General features: G+C 42.9%; 1 protein-coding gene across 1 annotated transcript in view; it reads left to right on the forward strand.

Annotated features, from left to right (window-relative positions):
• Nucleotides 1–21,096, forward strand: part of LOC138299949 (cytochrome P450 2A3-like) — a 391,420-nt gene that overhangs the window by 69,743 nt on the left and 300,581 nt on the right. Inside the window, exon 3 of the mRNA XM_069238677.1 lies at nucleotides 3,683–3,832. Coding sequence (XP_069094778.1) covers nucleotides 3,683–3,832 — 150 coding nt within the window. The remainder of the gene's footprint in view (nucleotides 1–3,682; nucleotides 3,833–21,096) is intronic.

Here is a 21,096-nt window from a genome sequence, read left to right on the forward strand (position 1 = left end):
AGCATATTAAAAATAAGTTTTCTGAATTGAACTCTGCAATGCAAAAGGTCAAACCACAACATATCAGCACAATGCATAAATTACGTTGTTTTGAGAGTGCTGGGTTTTTGCATTTTTGTCGCCAATACAGCGCGTACTGCTCTGGTGTTGACAGATTGTAAATATACAGTGAAAAAAACAACGGGGCCAATAAACACCCCTGCTTTCAATCCTCTTTTCGTTGGAATCTTGGTTGATAGACCCCGATCACCACCCATTAGTTCTTTGCACCATGTAGAGGAATGTAGTGCTAAAATCAAATGCAACAAATTAGCTGGAATGACCAGGTTAAATAACTTCCTCCACAAAGTCGGAAAATCAACCTTTTCAAAGGCTGTGGAGAAGTCTATAAAAGCAGCATATACAATTCCTCCACAAATGAAAAGTCAATGTTCCTTTCTGATACCCACAGAGGTTATTTATTTATACATTTGTAGGACATGGCGGCACTATTTGCTAATTTAAAGATCATGCCGCCCGCCAAGATCTGACCGCCATGCGGCCGCCAATGCGGGCGCAACCCCGCCGCGGCCATTTGGAGATCCCCGCTGGGCCAGCGGGGATCACGGCCGCAACATAGGAGCCGGCTCCAAATGGAGCCGGCGGTGTTGCGGCCGTGCAGCGGGTGCAGTTGCACCCATTGCGCTTTTCACTGTCTGCACAGCAGACAGTGAAAAGCCGCATGGGGCCCTCTCAGGGGGCCCCTGCACTGCCCATGCCAGGGGCCCCACGACTCCCCGTACCGCCAGCCTTTTCCTGGTGGTTCAGACCGCCAGAAAAAGGCTGGCGGTCAGGGACTCGTAATCCCCTGGGCAGCGCTGCAAGCAGCGCTGCCCTGGCGGATTACATCCACCGGGGCCATTGTGGCAGTAAACCGCCGGCCCCGGCGGTGAGACTGCGGCGCTACCGCCGCGGTCATAATACGCCGGGAGGCACCACCAGCCTGTTGGCAGTGCTCCCGTCATTTTGGCCATGCGGTTATAATACCGCCAGGGTCATAATGACCACCCATGTGTTTATATTGGAAACTTCTTCAGGTGCTTGAAATATATTTACATGTTTTGACTATTATGTAACACAAGTAGGTTGGAAGCAATGCTTAAATACTTGGCACTACCCAAAGATGAAACCATCTCATGCATGTTAGCAGCAGATGACCACCGAATGAATGCAGCAAATCAGCCTGCTTAAATCTGTGCAGAATCTCAAATTATGACTGACGAAAAAAGTAGGAAATAGTGTTGACAGTAAAAGCAAGGTCTGTAAAAATATAATCCTACTAGACTGTAGGCTGGCTGCTTTAGACCTGTTCACTCCGGGGTGCAGACCACTAATCTTCACTTGCTAAATTGATGGGTCCATTGAAGACCAACATCAAAATCAGAAGTGAGTAAATTAGGAGAAGTGCGTATTACAGGGCGAGCCACAATGTGATGCTCACATCAGCTAAGGCATGCACGTTTCAAAAAACACCAATGCACAGAAAAACTATACATAACATATTCCTTCAGGTTCTCAGATTTTATGGACTGCATTTGCTTACTGCCCAATCCATTTTAATGTCTGGGGTTGGCCAAGACCTTTTATTTAATACGTGCATACACCGATAGAGGGGATTTTAATCGTCCCTCTTCTTCCATTAGTCTGTTTGTTGTTCACGTTTTGCTTCTGTTCACCACATGACACACTGTGGGGCAATTGGTCAGTCCACCTCAGACATTGTCTGTCTTCATTGAGAGTGACGTGTAAAACAAATAGGGAAAACCCATATTACTCTAAAGAAACTGGGCAAACAAGGAGTAACTTAGTAACATGGCTCGCTAAAGGGATAGCTAAACCTACAAATGCTTGGTTTACATTAATTTAATTAATATTATTGAGCATGCAAACACATGTGCAATCAATACTGTATTCCTTCTTTTCCATACACATTTGTCTGACCCATTATCTACTTACAAATATAGTAGGATCAGTATTAACATCTACATATACTTGTTTAATTCCACAAAATATAATATTTATTTACACTTTACATCAGTTTAATAATTATAACTGCCATCATTTATCAGATTGTTCTCGTCAGCATAGTTTTCAGGCAAACAAGATGCTCATGTAGATAAATTGTCCATGGTACGCCCATAGGAAATCATTACCCAGGGATTCATAAGAAGTGATACAAAACCTGCGAGAGCAAAAGGTACATTACATTATTGATTATTCACATCTAGGTGAGTGGGCGCAAATAAGAATATTTGTAGGCATTCTCAGAGGCCAGTAGTGGAAAAAAGGAAAATTGACATTGTTTAAGACTTTAATTCCCCATGGGAGAGAACATTTGAATAAGTCTGCACCGCTGATTGTGAAAATATTACATACATCTCCTCTTTGACAGTATTATCATTTAACAGACTGGGAAACTATGGTGGCAGTCATCCAGGGCTAAAGGCCCATAGCACAAAAGAGTCAAACTCTTTGAAAGCAGCTCTTCTGAAGACTGTGATGAGAAGGTACTCCTTAGTTTTTGACTTGTGAGTGTAAAGGAATAGTTTGGTGGTTTTACAGCTTTCATGCAAAGGAGGGCAGCATTGTTAATTTAAAGGTGCTGCAATGTCCCGTAATATATGGGCAATGCTATATGTCACCCTTCACCAAGCTGAAAAGAATAGTAGGAAAATGCAGACTTCTGCTTTTTGTCTACTCTTTAAATAACATGTGAGATGTCAAAGCTTTCAGTTTTAACAATGCCTAGTTTATCGTCACTCTGAAGTGTGCTCAACTCTAGCATAATTCTAATTCTCTGTCTATAGCAGTAATGTCACACTACTGAGCTTTTTTTGTGAACATATATTTAGAGACTATGGGCCAGATTTACAAAGCTTTTTTGTTTGCGACTGGTGAAATGCTTTTTGGCATGTACCAACCCTATTTTGCGAATCAGTAAGCTATTACTGACTCGCAAAATAGGGTTTGTAACTCGCTATTAGAAAGGGGCATGCCAAGGACGTCCCTTCTAATTGCGAGCTGCACTGATATGTAGGAATGTTTTGCAACCTAGAATGCGGCTGAAAAACATTGGCAAATTACCACCGACTTCAAGTTGGTGGTAACCATTCGCAAACGGGAAGGGGATGGTTACCACCAACTTGAAGTTGGTATGCTTTAGCTACTCATTAACAACACTTAAAAGAGACAGTCTTGAGTCTAACACATTTTTGGAAAATAAGCTTTCAGATGTCTCACACAGTAATGCGCCATCATTGTTCACATGCACTCAAATGTCTCTTTAGCAGTAAAGTTATATACAATCCATTAATCTTCTTCAACCACCTCAGGCACTACGCAGTTGCGAAACTGCTAAAATCCATTTTTGTTTTACAAATCAAAATAATAATTACAATAATACAGGGACAAAAGAAAAGCAGCCGAGCAAAGGCCACAATGATTGCCTATAACAATGCTTGTTTAAAGAATGAGTTCTGACTTTTTTGGGGAAAAAGTCACGTTACACGCAAAGTACAACTGAAGCCATTATCCTATAGAAATGAACACCACTTTCAGTCTGTACATCCGCAATAAAAAGTGGGTTTAGCCATGTTATTAAGACAGGATGACAATTTTCTTATCTTTACATTTCTTTATCCAGGAATTATTTTGAGCAATGGGTCACGCTGGAAAGAACTTCGTCAATTCACCTTCCTGACTTTCCGAAATTTGGGACTTGGGAATAAAGGCATTGAAGGACGAATACAGGAAGAAGCATTCTACTTAATCGAAGAATTAAGACATATAAAAGGTTGCTACTTTTCAAATTAAATTGAATGCAGTATTCAGGAGTCAAAACATGCTTTTGCTAATTCTAAATTATTTTTACACTTTAGAAGTGAAAACCCATGTTTCAAGTTGTTGTATAGCTATGTTAGCCATATTTTAGACACGTCATTCTAGCAAACTAGGCCTGCCGTTGTGCACTTTAGCTCAGTTACATTTTATTCAGCATTGCTTTATCTTTCTAGCATTACCCACATTTGCAGTATTGTTTTATTTTTCGCTATCTAGTTGTTCTTTTGCCTAGAAAAGCATAAGTTCTTAGCAAGACATTAATTTCACTTTGTGCTTTTCTCAAGGCTGCAGTCAGATAGGGTTGCCAGCTAAAGTAATACCCTGTGTCTCCAACATTCACAGAAACATACACATTCCTCCATTCCTACAGCTGCATGCTTAGACTACCGAAAACCTGGCCTATATGGGATTGATGTCTCTTTAGCTTCCTTGCTCAGGTATGGGGGATGATGTCTTCCCTGGGGGGAAACCTGAAGGGCGGATCAAGCTTATTATGCTGTGCTGTAACATAGCTTAGGTAGGAAAGATACATATCACTCCTAGTGACAGTATGGTTAGACTGTTTTTGTGTTTCACTCTCCTTGTCACAATCGTACTCTTATTGTGTTTTATCATCCTAGTTATTGAAATACATGTCATTTTATCGTAGATACAGTTACTTTCAAAACCCTAATTGAAATATATTCTGTCTCTGTTTGTCTTTGCCTGCGTGAGACTAATGTAACTGAGAGAAAGGGATGAGATCTGATCGACCACGATTCCCCTGAGGAGTCTTTCTTGTCATGCCCCCGGTTGCCACAATCATCTCAGCTCTTGGGCAGAGATGAGGCATTGCTAGTTAGCCAGAAAAAAACGGATTAGGCCGGCAGGCATCACATGTTTTTTTTGTATTTTTGGTCCTCATTTGCATACCATCCTCTCTCATCACAAGAGGATATAAGGCGGAAGGACATTCAATGCAGAGTGTACTATGATTAACTGCTGCCCAACTCTGCCAGACCTTACCTGCCCAGGGATATGGCCTCACTATACCCACTCCACTTACCAATAACGGCCGGTGGTGGTATATTAGAGGCATGTTTAATAATTGGACCATGCCAGATCAAATGTACTCCCCTATCCTCCCCATCCTCTCCCAGACCCCACCATTGCTTCAATTGACTCCAGAATCTGTTTTTTTTACTATTCTTACTCGTATCCAGCTTCAAGTTGTACATTAAAGCATCTTTCCAATCCGTAAGAGTGGGAGATGTGACATCAATCAATTTTTTACAGATGTCTCTTTTTGTCACAAGCATCATATAAAATAACAGTTTAGAGCTATCACTGCTAATCAGCTGAGGTCATATCAAATATCCAAAAATCACAAGCGAGGTGCTTACCTTGAGTCTTATAGAGGATATTTCACTGATAGCATCACCAACTTCTGCCTAGAATTTACTGAGCTTGGGGCATTTCAGGAACATATGAATGTCGTCTGCCGCATGGGTCCCACACTTTATGCATCTGACCGTATTACACTGATCCATTCTAGAAAGCTTTGCTGGTGTCCAGAAAACTCTGTGAACTGAAAATAAATGATTCCCCTTAACGCAGCAGGTTTGACAATATTATATAAAAGTGTAGTAGATACTTGTCATAAATCTTTATGCTGGCGCTCTGGCAAGCACTCTTCCCATAACTCCTCTGGTAGGGTAAATTCGCAGTCCACGATATCCATAATAATTAGCCACTACCATCTGGCCACCTCCTTCTTCAGCGGGATTTCCAAATGCCACTGGTCTTCCAACTCATTTGTGCCTCCCAGCTCCACTTTTAAATCCCTCGCCCAGCTGATAATCTGAAGCTACTTGAATTTAGACAGGTTACCCCCTACCTCTCCGTTCAGGTTTTCAAATGATCTAACCTCTCAATTATATCAAAATTGTCCCCAATACAAAAAACTTGCTGCCTTCAGAAGGACTGCCAATGCATCCTTAGTCCATTCCGGTGACCCTGGGTAGTCTCAGATAGGGGTCTTTTTGCTATAATACGACAATTTTGTGGCACTCCTGACCACATACCAAAGTCTCGCTAGATCTTGTAACACCTTAAATCTGACTTTCTTAAAGTATTTAGGGTCTCCAAACTTGTACATTAAGCTTGTCTGTGACTCATTATCCTCTGCCATTGCAATCAAAGCCTGCCCCAGCTCTGACCGACGTGGGTGATTAAAGGTCTCTCTCGCATTGTTCACGAAGGAAGCCCACGCATAATATTGCATATCTGGCACAGCTAACCCCTCCTTTTACTTTCCTCCTTCTCAGTTTTTCCAGGAAATACGTACCCCTTTAGATGCCCAAATTAAACTGCTGATTTTTCCTTGAAGTTTCCTTAAAGAGTCCTTACTAAACATTAATGGTATCGAATTAGAGATAAATGTAAACTTGGGGACAACCACCATCTTAATTAAACTAACCCGACCAGTAATAATTAGGGGAAGATTTAACCATCTCTTCAGTAGGATATCTATATCCCTCACTGCTTTCCTAAAATTTGTTTCTGCCAATTTATTTATATCCTATGTTATAGTAATATTTAACCTCCTCCTTCTTGATTACAGTTCTGCATAGCTCCATATTCCAGGCCATCACCTCTGTCTTTTGATTATGAACTGCGTAACCCGAAATACTCCTAAAATCTCTCATCAGTTCTTCCAATACTGAATTAGTCTGGGTTAGATTAGAAGTATAAATCATCATGTCATCTGCGTACAAAGACACCTTCATAGAAAAACTCCCGCACACAAAGGGTGGAATTCGCTGATCATTCCTAATTCTATTAGCAAGTGGCTCAATATACAAATCAAACAGTAGCGGGGATAACGGACACTCCTGCCGCATTCCCCTTTCTATCTTGAACGGGGAAGTGAAAACGCCATTAACCAAAATTCTTGTACAGGGGTCCTGGTAAATTTTTTGTAATGTCTTAATAAAATGCCCCCCAAGATTATAACACTCACATACCATATTTAAATAATTCCAGTTAACTCTATCAAATGCTTTGGTTGCATCAACCATTACGACTGCTAGAGGGGAATAGAGTGTGGTGGCCAAATCAACCGAAGCTACCAACCCATGTTTCAAATCCTGCATATGTCTTCCTTTCAAAAACCCTTTCTGATCTATATGTATAAGCTTCCCCAAAACACCCCCTAATCTATCTGCCAAATTTTTTAAAAAAATCTTATAGTCTCATTTTAGGAGAGATATTGGGCGATATGATTCACAACACCTGGGATCCTTTCCTGGTTTTAAAATTATTGTAATAATAGCTTCCCTCCAAGAGGGGGGTCTCCCATCAGTCTCTAGAATATTGTGAAAGAGTTCTCTGAAATAAACCATAATACTACTACCCAATACTCTATAGACCTCAGTAGGCAGCCCATCTGGTCCTGCCGCCTTGCCTAATTTACCTGATTTTATCGCTTGCTCAAGTTCTATCATATTAATTGGCTCATTAATCACTTTGTCCTCCTCCTCACTTAGAGATGCCAGTTCTAAACCCTCTAACCATCCCTTCACCGACTCTGCTTAAAGTTCTAATTTCTCAGTGTATAAGTCCTGGAAAAAGTTTAAAAAGGTGTCTATCAACTCTTTCTTACTCTTCCTAACCTCCCCTAAAATTCCGTCCCGAATTTCTACCACCCGATTCCTAACTATACCGGTTTTTATCTTCCAGGCCAACAGTTTACCACTATTCTCACCATATATTAAAAATTAGACACCCTATTGGCCTCACATCTCATTCTAATTCGATTATCTATAACTGCTGCTAAATCCAGTCGAGCCTCTTGATCTTGTTTATATAACTGATTAATTTCTTCCTCCTCAAGGTCCATAGCTGCCAATCGCTGCTCAATCTGCCAAATCAAATTTTCTAACCTACTTATTTCTTCATAGTACTTTTTCCTCATATATGCAGCTGCGCTTATCAGTTTCCCCTTCAAAAGGGCTTTGAAAGTATTCCATACTACCGCAAGCGAGGCTGATCCTTCATTAAGATTGAAAACTTCTTCAGTCCCTCTCCGTGACTCTGCTACAACCTCGTCATCCAATAACAGCGTTCTATCCAAAGTCCACCTTCTTTCTCTTTTGTCGCCAAGCCAATTAAGCTTCAAACTCACCGCCAAATGATCCGATAGATGAGCCCCAATATGTGAAACTTCTTCCACAGCCTCTTATAAACTCTCATCTATTGGAAAATAATCAATTCTAGATTGCTGTCTGTATTTTTTGTTGTTATAAGTATAACCTCTTTCACGCCCCTTATTATACTACTCCTTGAAGACCTATCCAGCTCATAATTCAATACTACATTGAAGTCCCCCACCCATATAATAGGCTCCCAATATTGCAACAAAAAAAGTGAGAGGTCTCTCAACGGGGCTATATCATCCCGATTAGGACCGTAGTACCCCACTAGAGTAAACGCAAAATCATACACCGTTAATCTCCCCACCACCCATCTCCCTGATTTATCCACCGAACCCTCAACAAAAGATATACTAGCATGATTTTTGTATTATAATGGCTACCCCCATATTACCCCCTGCATAGTTAGAACTAGCTATCTGCTGCACCCATCTACATGGTCGAAAAACCTCCACACACTCTTCCTTGGAAAGGTGGGTTACCAGCAAGATCAACATGTCAAATTGAGCGTCCTTTAAATATTGCACCATCCTCCTTTGTCTACTCCTCACCCGGAGGCCATTAACATTCCAGGACAGGAGCTTCAAATCAATTTTCGACATCCTCCCTCAAGGGGGCCCACAGCCCCTGTTAGATCTCGTGTTTTCCTACCTTCCTCTCTATCCACAGCAACACCCAGGACCTTTTTTTCCTTTTTCCCCTTAATACTCTCCACCCAGTGCTCCCCGTCACCACCCTCCCCCCCAACCCATCCCCTTCCTACCAACTCCAGGAGAATCCTCCCTATCTTCATATACCGGCGTTGCCACCTATGAAGGGTCATCATGCAGGACTCGGAGCCTCCTATCACCATAACCAGCCGACCGTTGCTAGAGGAGGAGGCCTACACTGCACCAGAATCTTGCTCTAATTTCTTAATCAGGTCATCAACATCATTACAATCACTGAAATTATACATGTTATTATTTGCCATTACTCTTAAGGATGCCAGGAACCTTAATTGGGCCGTTGCCCCCAGTCTTCTCAATAGATCGATTCTTTTCCCCAGCTCCCATTGTTTATTTAAGGTAATGGATGCAAGATCTGACCTAACCTCAAATGGAGCACCATCCACCGAGAGTGATTTCTTCTTCAATGCCATCTCCAAAATATGTTCCTTAAGCCCATATGTAAGAAAGTAAACCAACATTTTCCTTGGCCTGTCCCTATTGGGAGGCATTTTTGCGGGGACCCTATGTCCGCTTTGAATATCTTTTCAATGTCAACCTCAGCATCCTCAAATTTTATTTCTTGTTTTATTAATTTTACCACAAATCCCTTCAAGTCATCTCCCTCCGATCCCTCGGTGACTCTGAGAAACCTCAGGTTATTTCTCCTTTGATTGTTTTCAAGGATTCCAACTTAGCCAGCACCCCTGCTTCTCCTGCATTCAAACCCCTTATCTGCTCTTTATTTTCCTCCCCAGTAGTCCTCAGATCACCAACCTCTTCATCCAGGGCGGTTGTTCGACCTAGCAGATCGTCTATTTTTTTGCCAAGATCTTCACAAAGATTCATGATCTCCTCCTGATTAGTTTTAGAAGTCGTAAAGCCGCCCTTCAATTCCACGGCTAAAGCCTTCAACATATCTGTAATGGAGTCACTGGATAGATGTGCATGCTCATCCCCATTCGGAGGATCTATTCCCCCTCCAGCCTGTATGTCAAATTGACTGACCCCCTGTCTTCCTCCAGCAGATCAGGCTTCCCTAAAACAGATTCCGGGGATACTTTGCTGCTTCGTGTGCCCATTGACTGTTGGGATAGTTATATCCCTGCTTCCCGGCAAGGGCCATACTACCTCTGCCCCTTGCACTATTGACATTTTAAGAGTTCCAGGTAACACCCTAAAATAAGTCCTTAATGAGGGGAGTGACCTTTATTTCCCTATTTGTGGCGGAACCTAAATTACTCAATCTTACAAGTATTATTAATTTGCTCTTCCTTACTCCTCCCCGTAATCTGCTTCTGAAGATTCTTGCAAGATTCTACTTCTATCCACTTTTTACTGCACACCTATTGGTAAATGGACTAACGGCCCAGGAGGGTCAAGTCACATTTGTTGTTGAGGCTCATTTAGCCTGCAGAACAGAAACATTTTATTCTTCGGTCACTTTTCCAGCAGTTGATGGGAGTACAAACACATTTCATTACTATACACCTGCAAACATACCTGCACAATACAGAGCTTATGCATATTTTGAAATACCTTTATCTTATCAAGACCATAATAATTGGCTTTATGGCACCCTAACACATACAGTATTACACATTAGGTTAGGTCCCCTGAGTAATGATGACCCAACACGGCCTTTATTGGCCACATATACACTGCACCCTGATGCAGCAACCTTAGAGGTAGCTGAGGTTCACCACTTAAATACAGAGTTCACTGGAATATACAGACTGTTAGTACAGTTTGTAATGCAAACATTTTATATTAACTCAGCATGTGCTGCCCCAGTGCAACCACATGCCCATGCAGTTGCACTAGGCATTAACCCTGCAACTGTGCATTTGATCATGTAAGGCAATCACCAAGCAGGAGGAAATTCTGTTTTGGTTAGCTCAAAAAAGCGCTGGAAGCAGTCTTTCCCCATACGGGTCCTCGTATGGGTCCTCAGGACAAACATAGAACCCTCACTATGTGCTTGCTATTTGGGATCGTTCCCACAGTAGATAACTGCAACACATGGGACACAGTATTTACCATGCTCTATACTACCACACATGGTAAATCAACATTTACCAATCTTTCGGATGTGGTAAAACAAATTTGAAATGTTTACAGGGCACTCCTGCCCTGAATTTGGGGATGCAAATAATGGGCAATTTTGCCACTGTATCTTCAGTCATATTAAGGGGCATATTTATACTCCGTTTGCGCCGAATTTGCGTCGTTTTTTTCGACGCAAATTCGGCGCAAAACCAACGCCATATTTATACTTTGGCGTTAGACGCGTCTAGCGCCAAAGTATGAGGAATGAGCGTAATTTTTTTGCGTGAACGCCTTCCTTGCGTTAATGAGATGCAAGGTAGGCGTTCCCGTCTAAAAAAATGACTGCGACGCAAATGCGTCGTATTTATACTCCCGGGCAAAAATCACGCCCGGGAGTGGGCGGGGCAAAAAACCCTGCATTTGCGCCTCTTTTTAACGCCTGGGTCAGGGCAGGCGTTAAGGGACCTGTGGGCTCAAAATGAGCCCACAGCTGCCCTCCCATGCCCCCAGGTACCCCCCCTGCCACCCTTGCCCACCCCAGGAGGACACCCAAGGATGGAGGGACCCATCCCAGGGACATTCAGGTAAGTTCAGGTAAGTATAATTTTTTATTTAAAAAAATAAAATAATTGGCATAGGGGGGCCTGATTTGTGCCCCCCTACAAGCCACAATGCCCAATGACCATGCCCAGGGGACATATGTCCCCTGGGCATGGCCATTGGGCAAGGGGGCATGACTCCTGTCTTTACTAAGACAGGAGTCATGTAAATGGCGTCTGGGCGTCGTTAAAAATGGCGCAAATCGGGTCGAGGTGATTTTTTTTCCTCTACCTGACTTGCCCCATTTTAAGACGCCCTAACGCCATTTTCCCCAACGCCGGCGCTGCCTGGTGTACGTGGTTTCTTTCCACGCACACCAGGCAGCGCCGGTCTGCTAGCGCCGGCTAACGCCATTCAATAAATACGGCGCCCGCATGGCGCTTCAGAATGGCGTTAGCCGGCGCTAATTTTTTTGACGCAAAACTGCGATAGCGCAGTTTTGCGTCAAAAAGTATAAATATGGCCCTAAGTAACCTAAAAAGGGAAGCATTTGCACTAGCAGTGGGAATGCAGCTGCGGGACGTTACTGTACAAGAGCAAGAGCATTAGCTGCCAAAGGTTATTGCTGAGACCTACTCTAGTATTGGCCGAGATAATTTCAGGGCCAGACCAATTAAACCACAATAACAAGGTAAAGCTAATAAAGATTCTACCAAGAAATCACCTGAAGGTTCCAAAAAGGACTGGGATAAAAAAACAACACCTGAAAAAGAAAGGGGAGAATTTCCTTATTCGGAGACCCCTCAAGATAGATATGATCTTGGAAATAGAGCTGTTAATATAAAAACGCCTGACAGATATCAATATACTAGAACACGCCAATCTTGCTCCTTTTAGGAATCACCGGAAAAATGCAGTGAGAGAGGTGTGTGGTTAGAGCAGTGAAGAGAGTAAGTGACACCGAGAAAGGACTAACAATACTCATCTGAAATATTGGCCACCAGAATTTGTTTGTGATCTCCCATATGGAGAAGAGATTATTGGAAAATCTTTCTCGTCCCTTGTTCCCAGAAAGCTTGTAGAAACGCACACTATTGATTGGGCAGTGGTGCAGGTACCTACGTTATACCGAAACCACGTAGGATGGGATAAAGATTCCCCCCATCATGTAGTTCCAATTAAATCCCAACCTCAACCTCAACCCCAATATAAAATAAAACATGAAGCAAAAGCACCAGGGTTCAATTGTGCCCTGGCAGTCGAATCCTCAAACAATTCGACTGCCAGGGCACAATTGAACCCTGTGTCTTACCAGTGAATAATCCATTGTTCCGTATCGTTAAACCCGACCATTCCTTCCCAATAGTTTTAGACTACAGACATTTAAACAGCCACACTCGCATCTTTGCTATACAAAATACACACAGCACAACACTTATGAACAAAATAGGCCCTCATTATGACAGTGGCAGTAAAAACCACCTACAGCTGCAGTGACGGCTGCCAAAAGACCATCGCCGTGGCTACCAGCCAACTGCCATATTATGACCATAGCCGGAATACCACCAGAAGACTGCCAGTAGACTGCCGTAGACCATATCATGACACATGATACGGCCTGGCAGAGTTCTGCTGGCGGACGTTGCTGCTGGCAGCAGCGTCCCGTCCCGTCTCCTGCTGGAGGACCCCCTCACAAAAGGTAAGTCGGGTGGTCCAACAGGGGAGGGGGTTGTTGTGTGTTTGTGTGGGGGTGTGGGTGTATGTTTGTGTGTGCGTGCATGCGGGTGTGTGGCGTGTGGAATGCGTGTGTGTATGCATGGTTGTGAGTGTGCGTGTATGTTGTGTTGTGTGAAAGCGTGGGTGCGTGTATGTATGTAAGCGTCTGTGGATGTGTGTGTGAATGGATGTATGCATGCATGGGTGAATGTGGGTATGAGTGTGTGTGTATGCATGTGTATGATGGTGCATGAATATGCGTGTATGTCATGGGGGTCTGGAGTGGGAGGGGGAGGGTAGGGGAGTGCTCTGGGGAGAGGAAGGGGGTGGGGAGACCCTTATCAGTGACAGGGAAGGGATTCCCTGTCACGGATAGTGCCTACCACCATGGTTTATGCGGCGGTAAGGAAGCCACGAAAACCATGGGCGTAGGCGGGGTCAGACTCCCGTGGGTGGGACAGTGACGGATGCCTGGCTGGAGACTGAAGTCTCCAGCCCGACGGCTGTTACAACCCTTGCGGACGGCGTGGTACATTGGCAGTTTGGCTTGAGCCAAACGACCAATGTCATACTTTGGGGAAGAGTACCACCAGCCTGTTGGCAGTACTCTTCTCCAAAATACCACCGTCCACCAGGGTCATAATGAGGGCCACAGTGTGCAAAAAATACAAAAGGACCCTGGACATTTCCAATGGGTTCTTCTGCCACAATATAGTGCCTGAAAGTAGGGACTTAACAAGTTTCAGTGCTTTAAGCTCTCAGAAAAAATTCTGACTACTCCCACAGCGGTAGAAGAACAGACCAGGACTGTTTTCAGCTTGTGTTGCATCTATTTTTTTTACCCAACATTGATCCTGAGGCGTTGTCATACATGGATGATATCTACCTTATGGACAATGACCTCATGCAACATATAAGAAGAGTAGCCCACATTCTTGTAGGATTTGCAGAATTTGCCTACATGTTCAATTTCAAAAATCAAAAATAGCCTTCCTTTGTGTCCAGCTCCTGGGATATGAGTTGCCCGATTAAGGCAAGAGCCTTGGGCCCCAATTTTTGGAAGAATTTGCATATTTACAACCCCTAAACACAATAAAAAGCTTCAGTCTTTATTGGGCTTTTTACATTTTGGCAGAACATACACTCTAGATTATGCACAACGCATTAAACCATTATATGACTTAATGCATTCTGAGTTTACCAGCAAATACTGGACAGTCGAACACACATCCATTCTCAGAGCATTACAAAAAGACACGCTCTAAGCAAAACACCTACATAAAAGGGACAACAAAAAACACTTGGTCATCAGAGTAATTGCTGGTGCCATTGGTTTCAGCTATGTAACGTTCAAGGAGGGTGAGACTGTCCTGATTGCAGACAAATCACATTTGTACTCTACAGCAGAACAATGCTTTGCTCCCACTGAGAAGATTCTCACTGCTGTTCAGATGGCTGTCATCAAAGAGAGACTACTGGCCTAGGGAAAAGGCATCATTGTCATATCCCCAACCCAGCCCCTGAGGCCATTACCAAAGCTAGCATTCCTAACGCTAAAGCATTACATCAACGTTGGATCCAATAGGCAACATCTCTGACAGCCACTGATGTTGACTATATTTTTGACTCAACATTACAAACCCGATTTTTTACAATACAAACTTGAATACCGAGTTCCAGCAAACACATTGGCTATTGAACAATATCAAACTATTTTGTATGCTGACAGTTCAGCCCAACCAGCAATAGGCACTAAACATCAAAATTCTGCCACTTGTGCAGTTGTGAGTGGATATCTGAAGGATGACAAGTTCCATCTACAACATACTTACACACAGACCTTATGGGTCTGCACCACAGAACTAGCAGAGCTCAACGCTCTGGTTATTGCACTGGAACATACTGATCCTGAACAGATGTCGCTGATTGTCTGTGATTAGTACTATTGTGTCCAGTCCTTTAATGAATATCTGCATTACTGGCACCAGAATGGGTTCAGAGATTCAAAAGGAAACACCATTAAACACAGACTTCTGTGGGGAAAAGTAGCAGATCTGAATGAAATGCTACCCAACGTCCATGTTGTACATACATTAGGACATCAGCATGTTGGACTACACGTTGCAGGCAACACCTTGTCTAATGAAGCAGCCAAATCAGCAGTACCTATGGCTTCTGTTGCTGCAGTAACTTGTTCTAGAACAACATTGGATAATGAAACACTGGCAGCTGTGAAAGCTTCGGCTGATGGCACGCCCTTAACAAAAGCTTATCCTACTAAATATTCCTACTGCATATCTTGCCTCAATACTGCCCTAGCAATTATACCAGGGGTGGGTAATCATGTGATTCCCAATAAAGACCATAGACCAGAATTGATCAAAGCTCGGCATGAGGGGGTTGCTTCTGCCATGCTTGAGTGGCGGATACAATGTCATTGTTACAAGCACGTTACTGGTGGCCAGGTCGCTACAAACAGACCCAACAGCATGTCCTTTGTTGTGAAGTCTGTCAGCAAATAAAAGGATCCACCATCAATCGCCCACCCCAGACATCCCTCCTAATATCTTACAAACCATTACAATGTGTGTACTTGGACCATTGTGGTCCCTTGACACTTGATAGTGCATGCAAATATATCTTAGTCACTGTCGACTCATGCTCCAGATTTCTATGGGTTTGGCCACAACCCTTGGCTGATGCTTGAACTGTTATTAAAGATTTGCAAGTCTTTATTGGCACATATGCTGGTGCAACTTTCCACTCTGACCAAGGCCCTGATTTTGCCTAAAATCTTTCAGGGACTCCTTGGCTTCATTAGGGGTCCAAATACATTACTCATCTCCATTTCATCCCGAGGGAAATAGTGTAATGGAGCGACGAAACCGAGATGTAAAGCAATCTTTAACAGCAAGAGTGTTAGGCATGGGTTGTAGTTTGCTTCCACACTTGCATGGAGTCCAGAGAGCAATTAACAATCTTCCCAGAAGGTCCCTGGGGGGGCGTACTGCATACAAATGCCTGTTCAAACACAAATGTATGCTCCAGACCTTGATGGTCCTGGCATAGAGGCGGCAGATACACCTTTTGACATAAATGAATGTGTCACTGTCTTATAGGACACAGGTACGTAATGACATCGCATTTGCCACTGCCACTTCCTTGGGAATAAGGGATGTACTAATAACATCTACCAGCTGGATTCCAAAAGTTGGGGATCTAATGTGTGAAAAGATTGCTGTGAAAAAGGAGTTTGGCCCTTCTTATCGTTCACCGGTTCCAGTCCTGGGAATATACGGTACCAGAACTGTAATGTTATCACCGCTGCCTGCTTCTAAAGGAAATTGTTTGTCTCCATCACCAATGTTAAGCTACACCACATGGCCTATCCTGCACAGCAGACCTAGGAGACTCCTGGGTAGTACCCAAATCCCTCTCACTACAGGCCAGGATGTTTCTCTGCAAGTTGTAAGCAGCAGCGCTGACACCTCTCAGAGCTTGTATTGATCAATTTTACTCAAACTCTACACAAACAGATTGCATAGTCTACTCTAAACCATCGAGGGAGACTTCTGCTAACTTTCCTCTTCCAAACACAGCTCCAGTTTTTGCACTGACTGCCTCTGGATATTTTGCTAACATCAATGACACTTTCACTGACTCATCTGTCTCTACTGCAACAAAACTGTCAAGAGAACGCAAGCTGATAATTTGACTCAAAATTAACTACTATGTACTTCCATGGAATTATCGATGGTTCTTATTAACTGCACTTGCACTTGTCCTTTGGATTGGGTTTCTCATTGTTTTCTTCTTACTTATACATGGTCATTACCTTCCTGAACGCTCTACAGTTGAACTGGTGGATGAGGTCTTAAAACCACATTTTTCTTAAAAAATAAAGTCCCGAGTGAACATTTCTGCTATACCGATTCCTGATGGGATTGTTCGGGAGAAAAGTATTATTTGATATTTATGGCCCAACAGGGGGTCATTCAAATTCCATATGCATTCAAACTTTCCATGAATAATGCAATTACACCTAGAGTAGTTTCTGATGATTGGGATGTGAAAACAGTTGATTCTGTGATGTCTGATTTACAATATTATACCATATTTGAAAATGCAGTCCAAAGAAAATTATGTAGGTATGTTCTGCTGTAAATATTATGGACATCATTTCATTCACGGCGCAAGTACCCCTAAAGACTATTTTTAATAACACACAGTTCCAAAACGTATACTGCAAAATGTGCATATTTTTCTGAGCACAATGTTAAAACATTTTAGAAAAGGGGTTGTTGGTAAGGGCAGGTAAGTACCTACACTTAGCAATAGGCCACTAACCTCCACTAATGTTCAGTTAGGTTTCAATAAATTAAACCCAGCTCAACCCTTGGTAGCTTGGCAACGAGTGACACGGCTAAACTTAGGAGAAAAATGTGTAAAGCATTTAGAAATCACGAAACAGTAAAAAAGTAAAACACAATAAAAATCCAAAACTACTTTATAAAAAAAGATTACATTTTTATCTTTATAATGACACCACATTGATTAAAATTGGATAAGGGGAACGGGAGATAGGATTAATGTTTTCTCGTGCATTGAAACGAAAAGCAGCAATCTGGTCATCTGGTCGCACCTTGACCGGGGCAAAGTCAAAGTTTATGGCCGACTGCGATGAAGCCCTGCTCGGCTACAGCCCGTAGGAACCTCAGTCAAAAGTTTACCTTTGGACTTAGTCATTTTCTTGAAGATTTTCTTCAGTGGTCCAAGTCGCCAATCCAATATGACCTCCCGGAACTCTTCACCGGATACGTTTCACAGGAACCCTCAGTAGAGATTTTTACCTTTGGACTTAGTCATTTTTTTAGATGAAATTCCTTTGACTGTGGCAAACCTGAATCTTGATCCAACGTCCCTGGAGCCCTCTTTGGATACACTGCCTGAGAGGTGTAGATCAACTTTCTACGTTCTGACTTGGTCACTTTTTCGGAAATTTTCTTTACCGGGATGAACCTGAAAGTTAGTTGCCGTGGTCGGTCAGTCCCTTTGTGGAGCTTTTTTCCAAAAGTTCTCCAAACTTCTGGATCTTCTCCAAGATGTTCTTCTGAGGTTCTTTTGAGGTCCACAACTCAACCCAAGGTTCCAGAAGCTCTGAGATACACCTTGAGGGTACAGACTACAACTTCCAGAATGCACCTGGTGCAAACTCCAAATTGGCCCATGGACAGTGGTCAGCTGGCCTGTTTCTTTAGGAGTTGGCGCGGTGGACTCTGGTTAGCAATGTTTTACCTGTAGCAAACAGGAAGTCCCTCCTTGAACCAGTTGAAGCCGGGCAAAGTCCTTGTGATGAAGCCCAAGTGTGCAGTCCTGCAGAGTGCAGTGCTTAGGTACAGGTCAGGGGTTCAGCAGGGCAGTCCTTCTTCTCCTGTAGATCTTCCTTGTTGGAATCTGGTAGGGACCTGAGGTGTGGGAGCCGGTCTGCCAGCTTTATCCTTGGTCTTGGGTGAAAAACAGGAGGGTCCTGGTTCTCCAATCAGGTGCAGGGTCCTTACCCCTGTGATGACTACTTCCTGGGAAGTGTGGCAAATATCAGTCCCAGGGAGCAACATTCCTCAAAAAAACCTAACACACCCTTCTCCTGTGCTCCCCTAATCTAATCAGGGGGGCACCTAATTGTCTGGGTTTGCAGGATGTGAGGGAGGTGCTGGGTTGCTCCAAATGTCCTCACTGACTTTGAAGACCAGTTTGGCAGCCCTCCCCCTTCCTGCCTCTTCACTTGCTGAGGGAAGTTCACCTCCCCCAGGCACATTCCTTTGTGCTGAGCCCAGGCTACTTCACACCTCATCAAGGTAGCCTGGCCAATCAGAGCAGAGCGCTACAGGGCTGAAGCTGGCAACTTTTTAGGTAGAGTTTAAAACTCTTTACCGGCAAACGTTATATTAAATCCAACAATGGTAAGTTGCGGGATTTATGATAACAATTAATTTGATACCAAACGTAAGGTATCTGTCATGTAAGGGGAGTTTATAAATTAAAATAAGGTCTCCCCATTCTAGCCTATGGAGGTTATTCAATATAATGAGGGAAAATTAATCTGGCTGCTTTACCTCACCAGGGCTTATAAAATTATTTTTATAAGATCCCTGCTTATAGTTACATGGCACTCAGCCCTAGGGGTACATAGGGGACCCCTTAGGGGTGACATATGTAAAAATAAGGTAGTTTAAGACTTTGTAAGTACTTTTAATTCCAAAGTCGAACTTGCATATAACTTTAATTTAAAATCAGCCAGCAAGGCAGGCCTGCCTTTAAAAGGACCCTGGGCACTTCAGCAGTGCACCTATGGGTGCACTGTCTATGCTGTGGTCCGTAAACCTACATGCCCTACCATATACTAGGGACTTATAGGTAGATTGACATAGCCAATTATAATTCACCTAATTTGCATACTTATTTTATACAGAGCACAGGCCCTGGAAATGGTTAGCAGTACCCAGGGCACCATCAAAGTCAGGAAAACACCGGCAAAAAGTGAAAAATGGGGGCACAAAGTCAGGGGGCCTCTGCAATCAGCCCTGTTTTCTCACACATATTATTTTAAATTGCCAGTGATGGAAAGTCAACATATTTTGTTGACAGACACAAAATTAAATTCTTTTGATTCCTTTGTTTCCTGGTTAGCTATTGAAGGCTATGAATAAATATCGAGAAATGGAAGATATGCGCTCCGTAACAGTGAGAACTGTTGTGGAATGTGAGTTGGAGTATATTATGTCATTACGTTCTCACATGTTGCGGATATGTCCTCTCTCCCCCTACACAACAATGAGGAGTAGCAGACATATAGCCTCATACTGCTACTTCAAATATGAATTTTGACAAGTTGAGCAGACTCAAGGCTCTATTGTTTCAAAAACATGTGGCACTTACATCTGCATGCTAGACCTATGCGCTTTAAGTTGTGAGGTCATAGGCAGAGATTCAGTCCCTTTTGAGCACAAATATTCTGAGATACTTTAGTGAACTTGTGGGATAAATATTCAATGAGTCCAGTGCTACTGTAATTGCTCATTTCTATAATGCTGCTGGTTCCAGTTTAATGCACACATTCTCCCCTATATTTGGCCTAATACCTTCAGCCATACACTCAATATTTTTGAGTATTTTGGGGGAATTTCCAATTACTTCGCTATAGTAGGTGGCATCTTGCTGTTGCTACTTTTTCTGCACAATGGCTGTCCCTTCACAACAAGGAGGACTGAAAGTGCTTTCACCAGAGCAACTGTGTTACAAACGCATGATGCAAAATTTGGAGCACCATTCCGGTATCACTGGTCTCTGTCATTCAGGCTGGTTTTGGATTGTGTGCAGACTGTGTTTTGATGCCTTTTGTGCCTTTTCACATTTGCACTGAAAGTCTGTCTCTCTATGTAGTGCTTACTTTCATTGGACGCTGATCTGTTGATGTTCTCGATGAGGGATCATTACTGGACATGCACTTTGAGGGTGCATTTGCTTCAATAAGCCATCCATGAGTTGCTCTTTGTGGACAATGTGACTCCTAACTCAATATTTGGCACAACACGGAATGCTGGAGCTCAGGCTTTGGAACATAAGTGCTCCATGGTTTTCCTTGGCAACGATTTGGATATTTTACCACCTGCCGAAGTGGAATAAATCCTGGCTTCAATTGTCCCGGACATAATTGGCGATTTTTAAAATGACACTGAATTTTGAATTTGTTTTTTTTTTCTTTTCATTTTTTGGCACCACTGCTGAAGTTTTAAATTGTCTTTTTTTTCCTTCATGCTTAAGCATCTTTTAATTTGTCATTATTGACATTTATGTTTATCTGCTTTTATAAATAGATTTTTTATGCTTTATTTTATTTTAGGCTTTAAATCACCTTTGAACCAGCAAGGGGATGATGTTGTATGGCTAATTTAGCCATATTTTAGCCACGGTATTCTAGCAAACTAGGCCTGCCTTTGTGCACTTTAGCCCAG

The sequence above is a fragment of the Pleurodeles waltl genome, chromosome 6 (genome assembly GCF_031143425.1).
Source record: "Pleurodeles waltl isolate 20211129_DDA chromosome 6, aPleWal1.hap1.20221129, whole genome shotgun sequence".
In the NCBI taxonomy this organism is placed as follows: Eukaryota; Metazoa; Chordata; class Amphibia; order Caudata; family Salamandridae; genus Pleurodeles; species Pleurodeles waltl.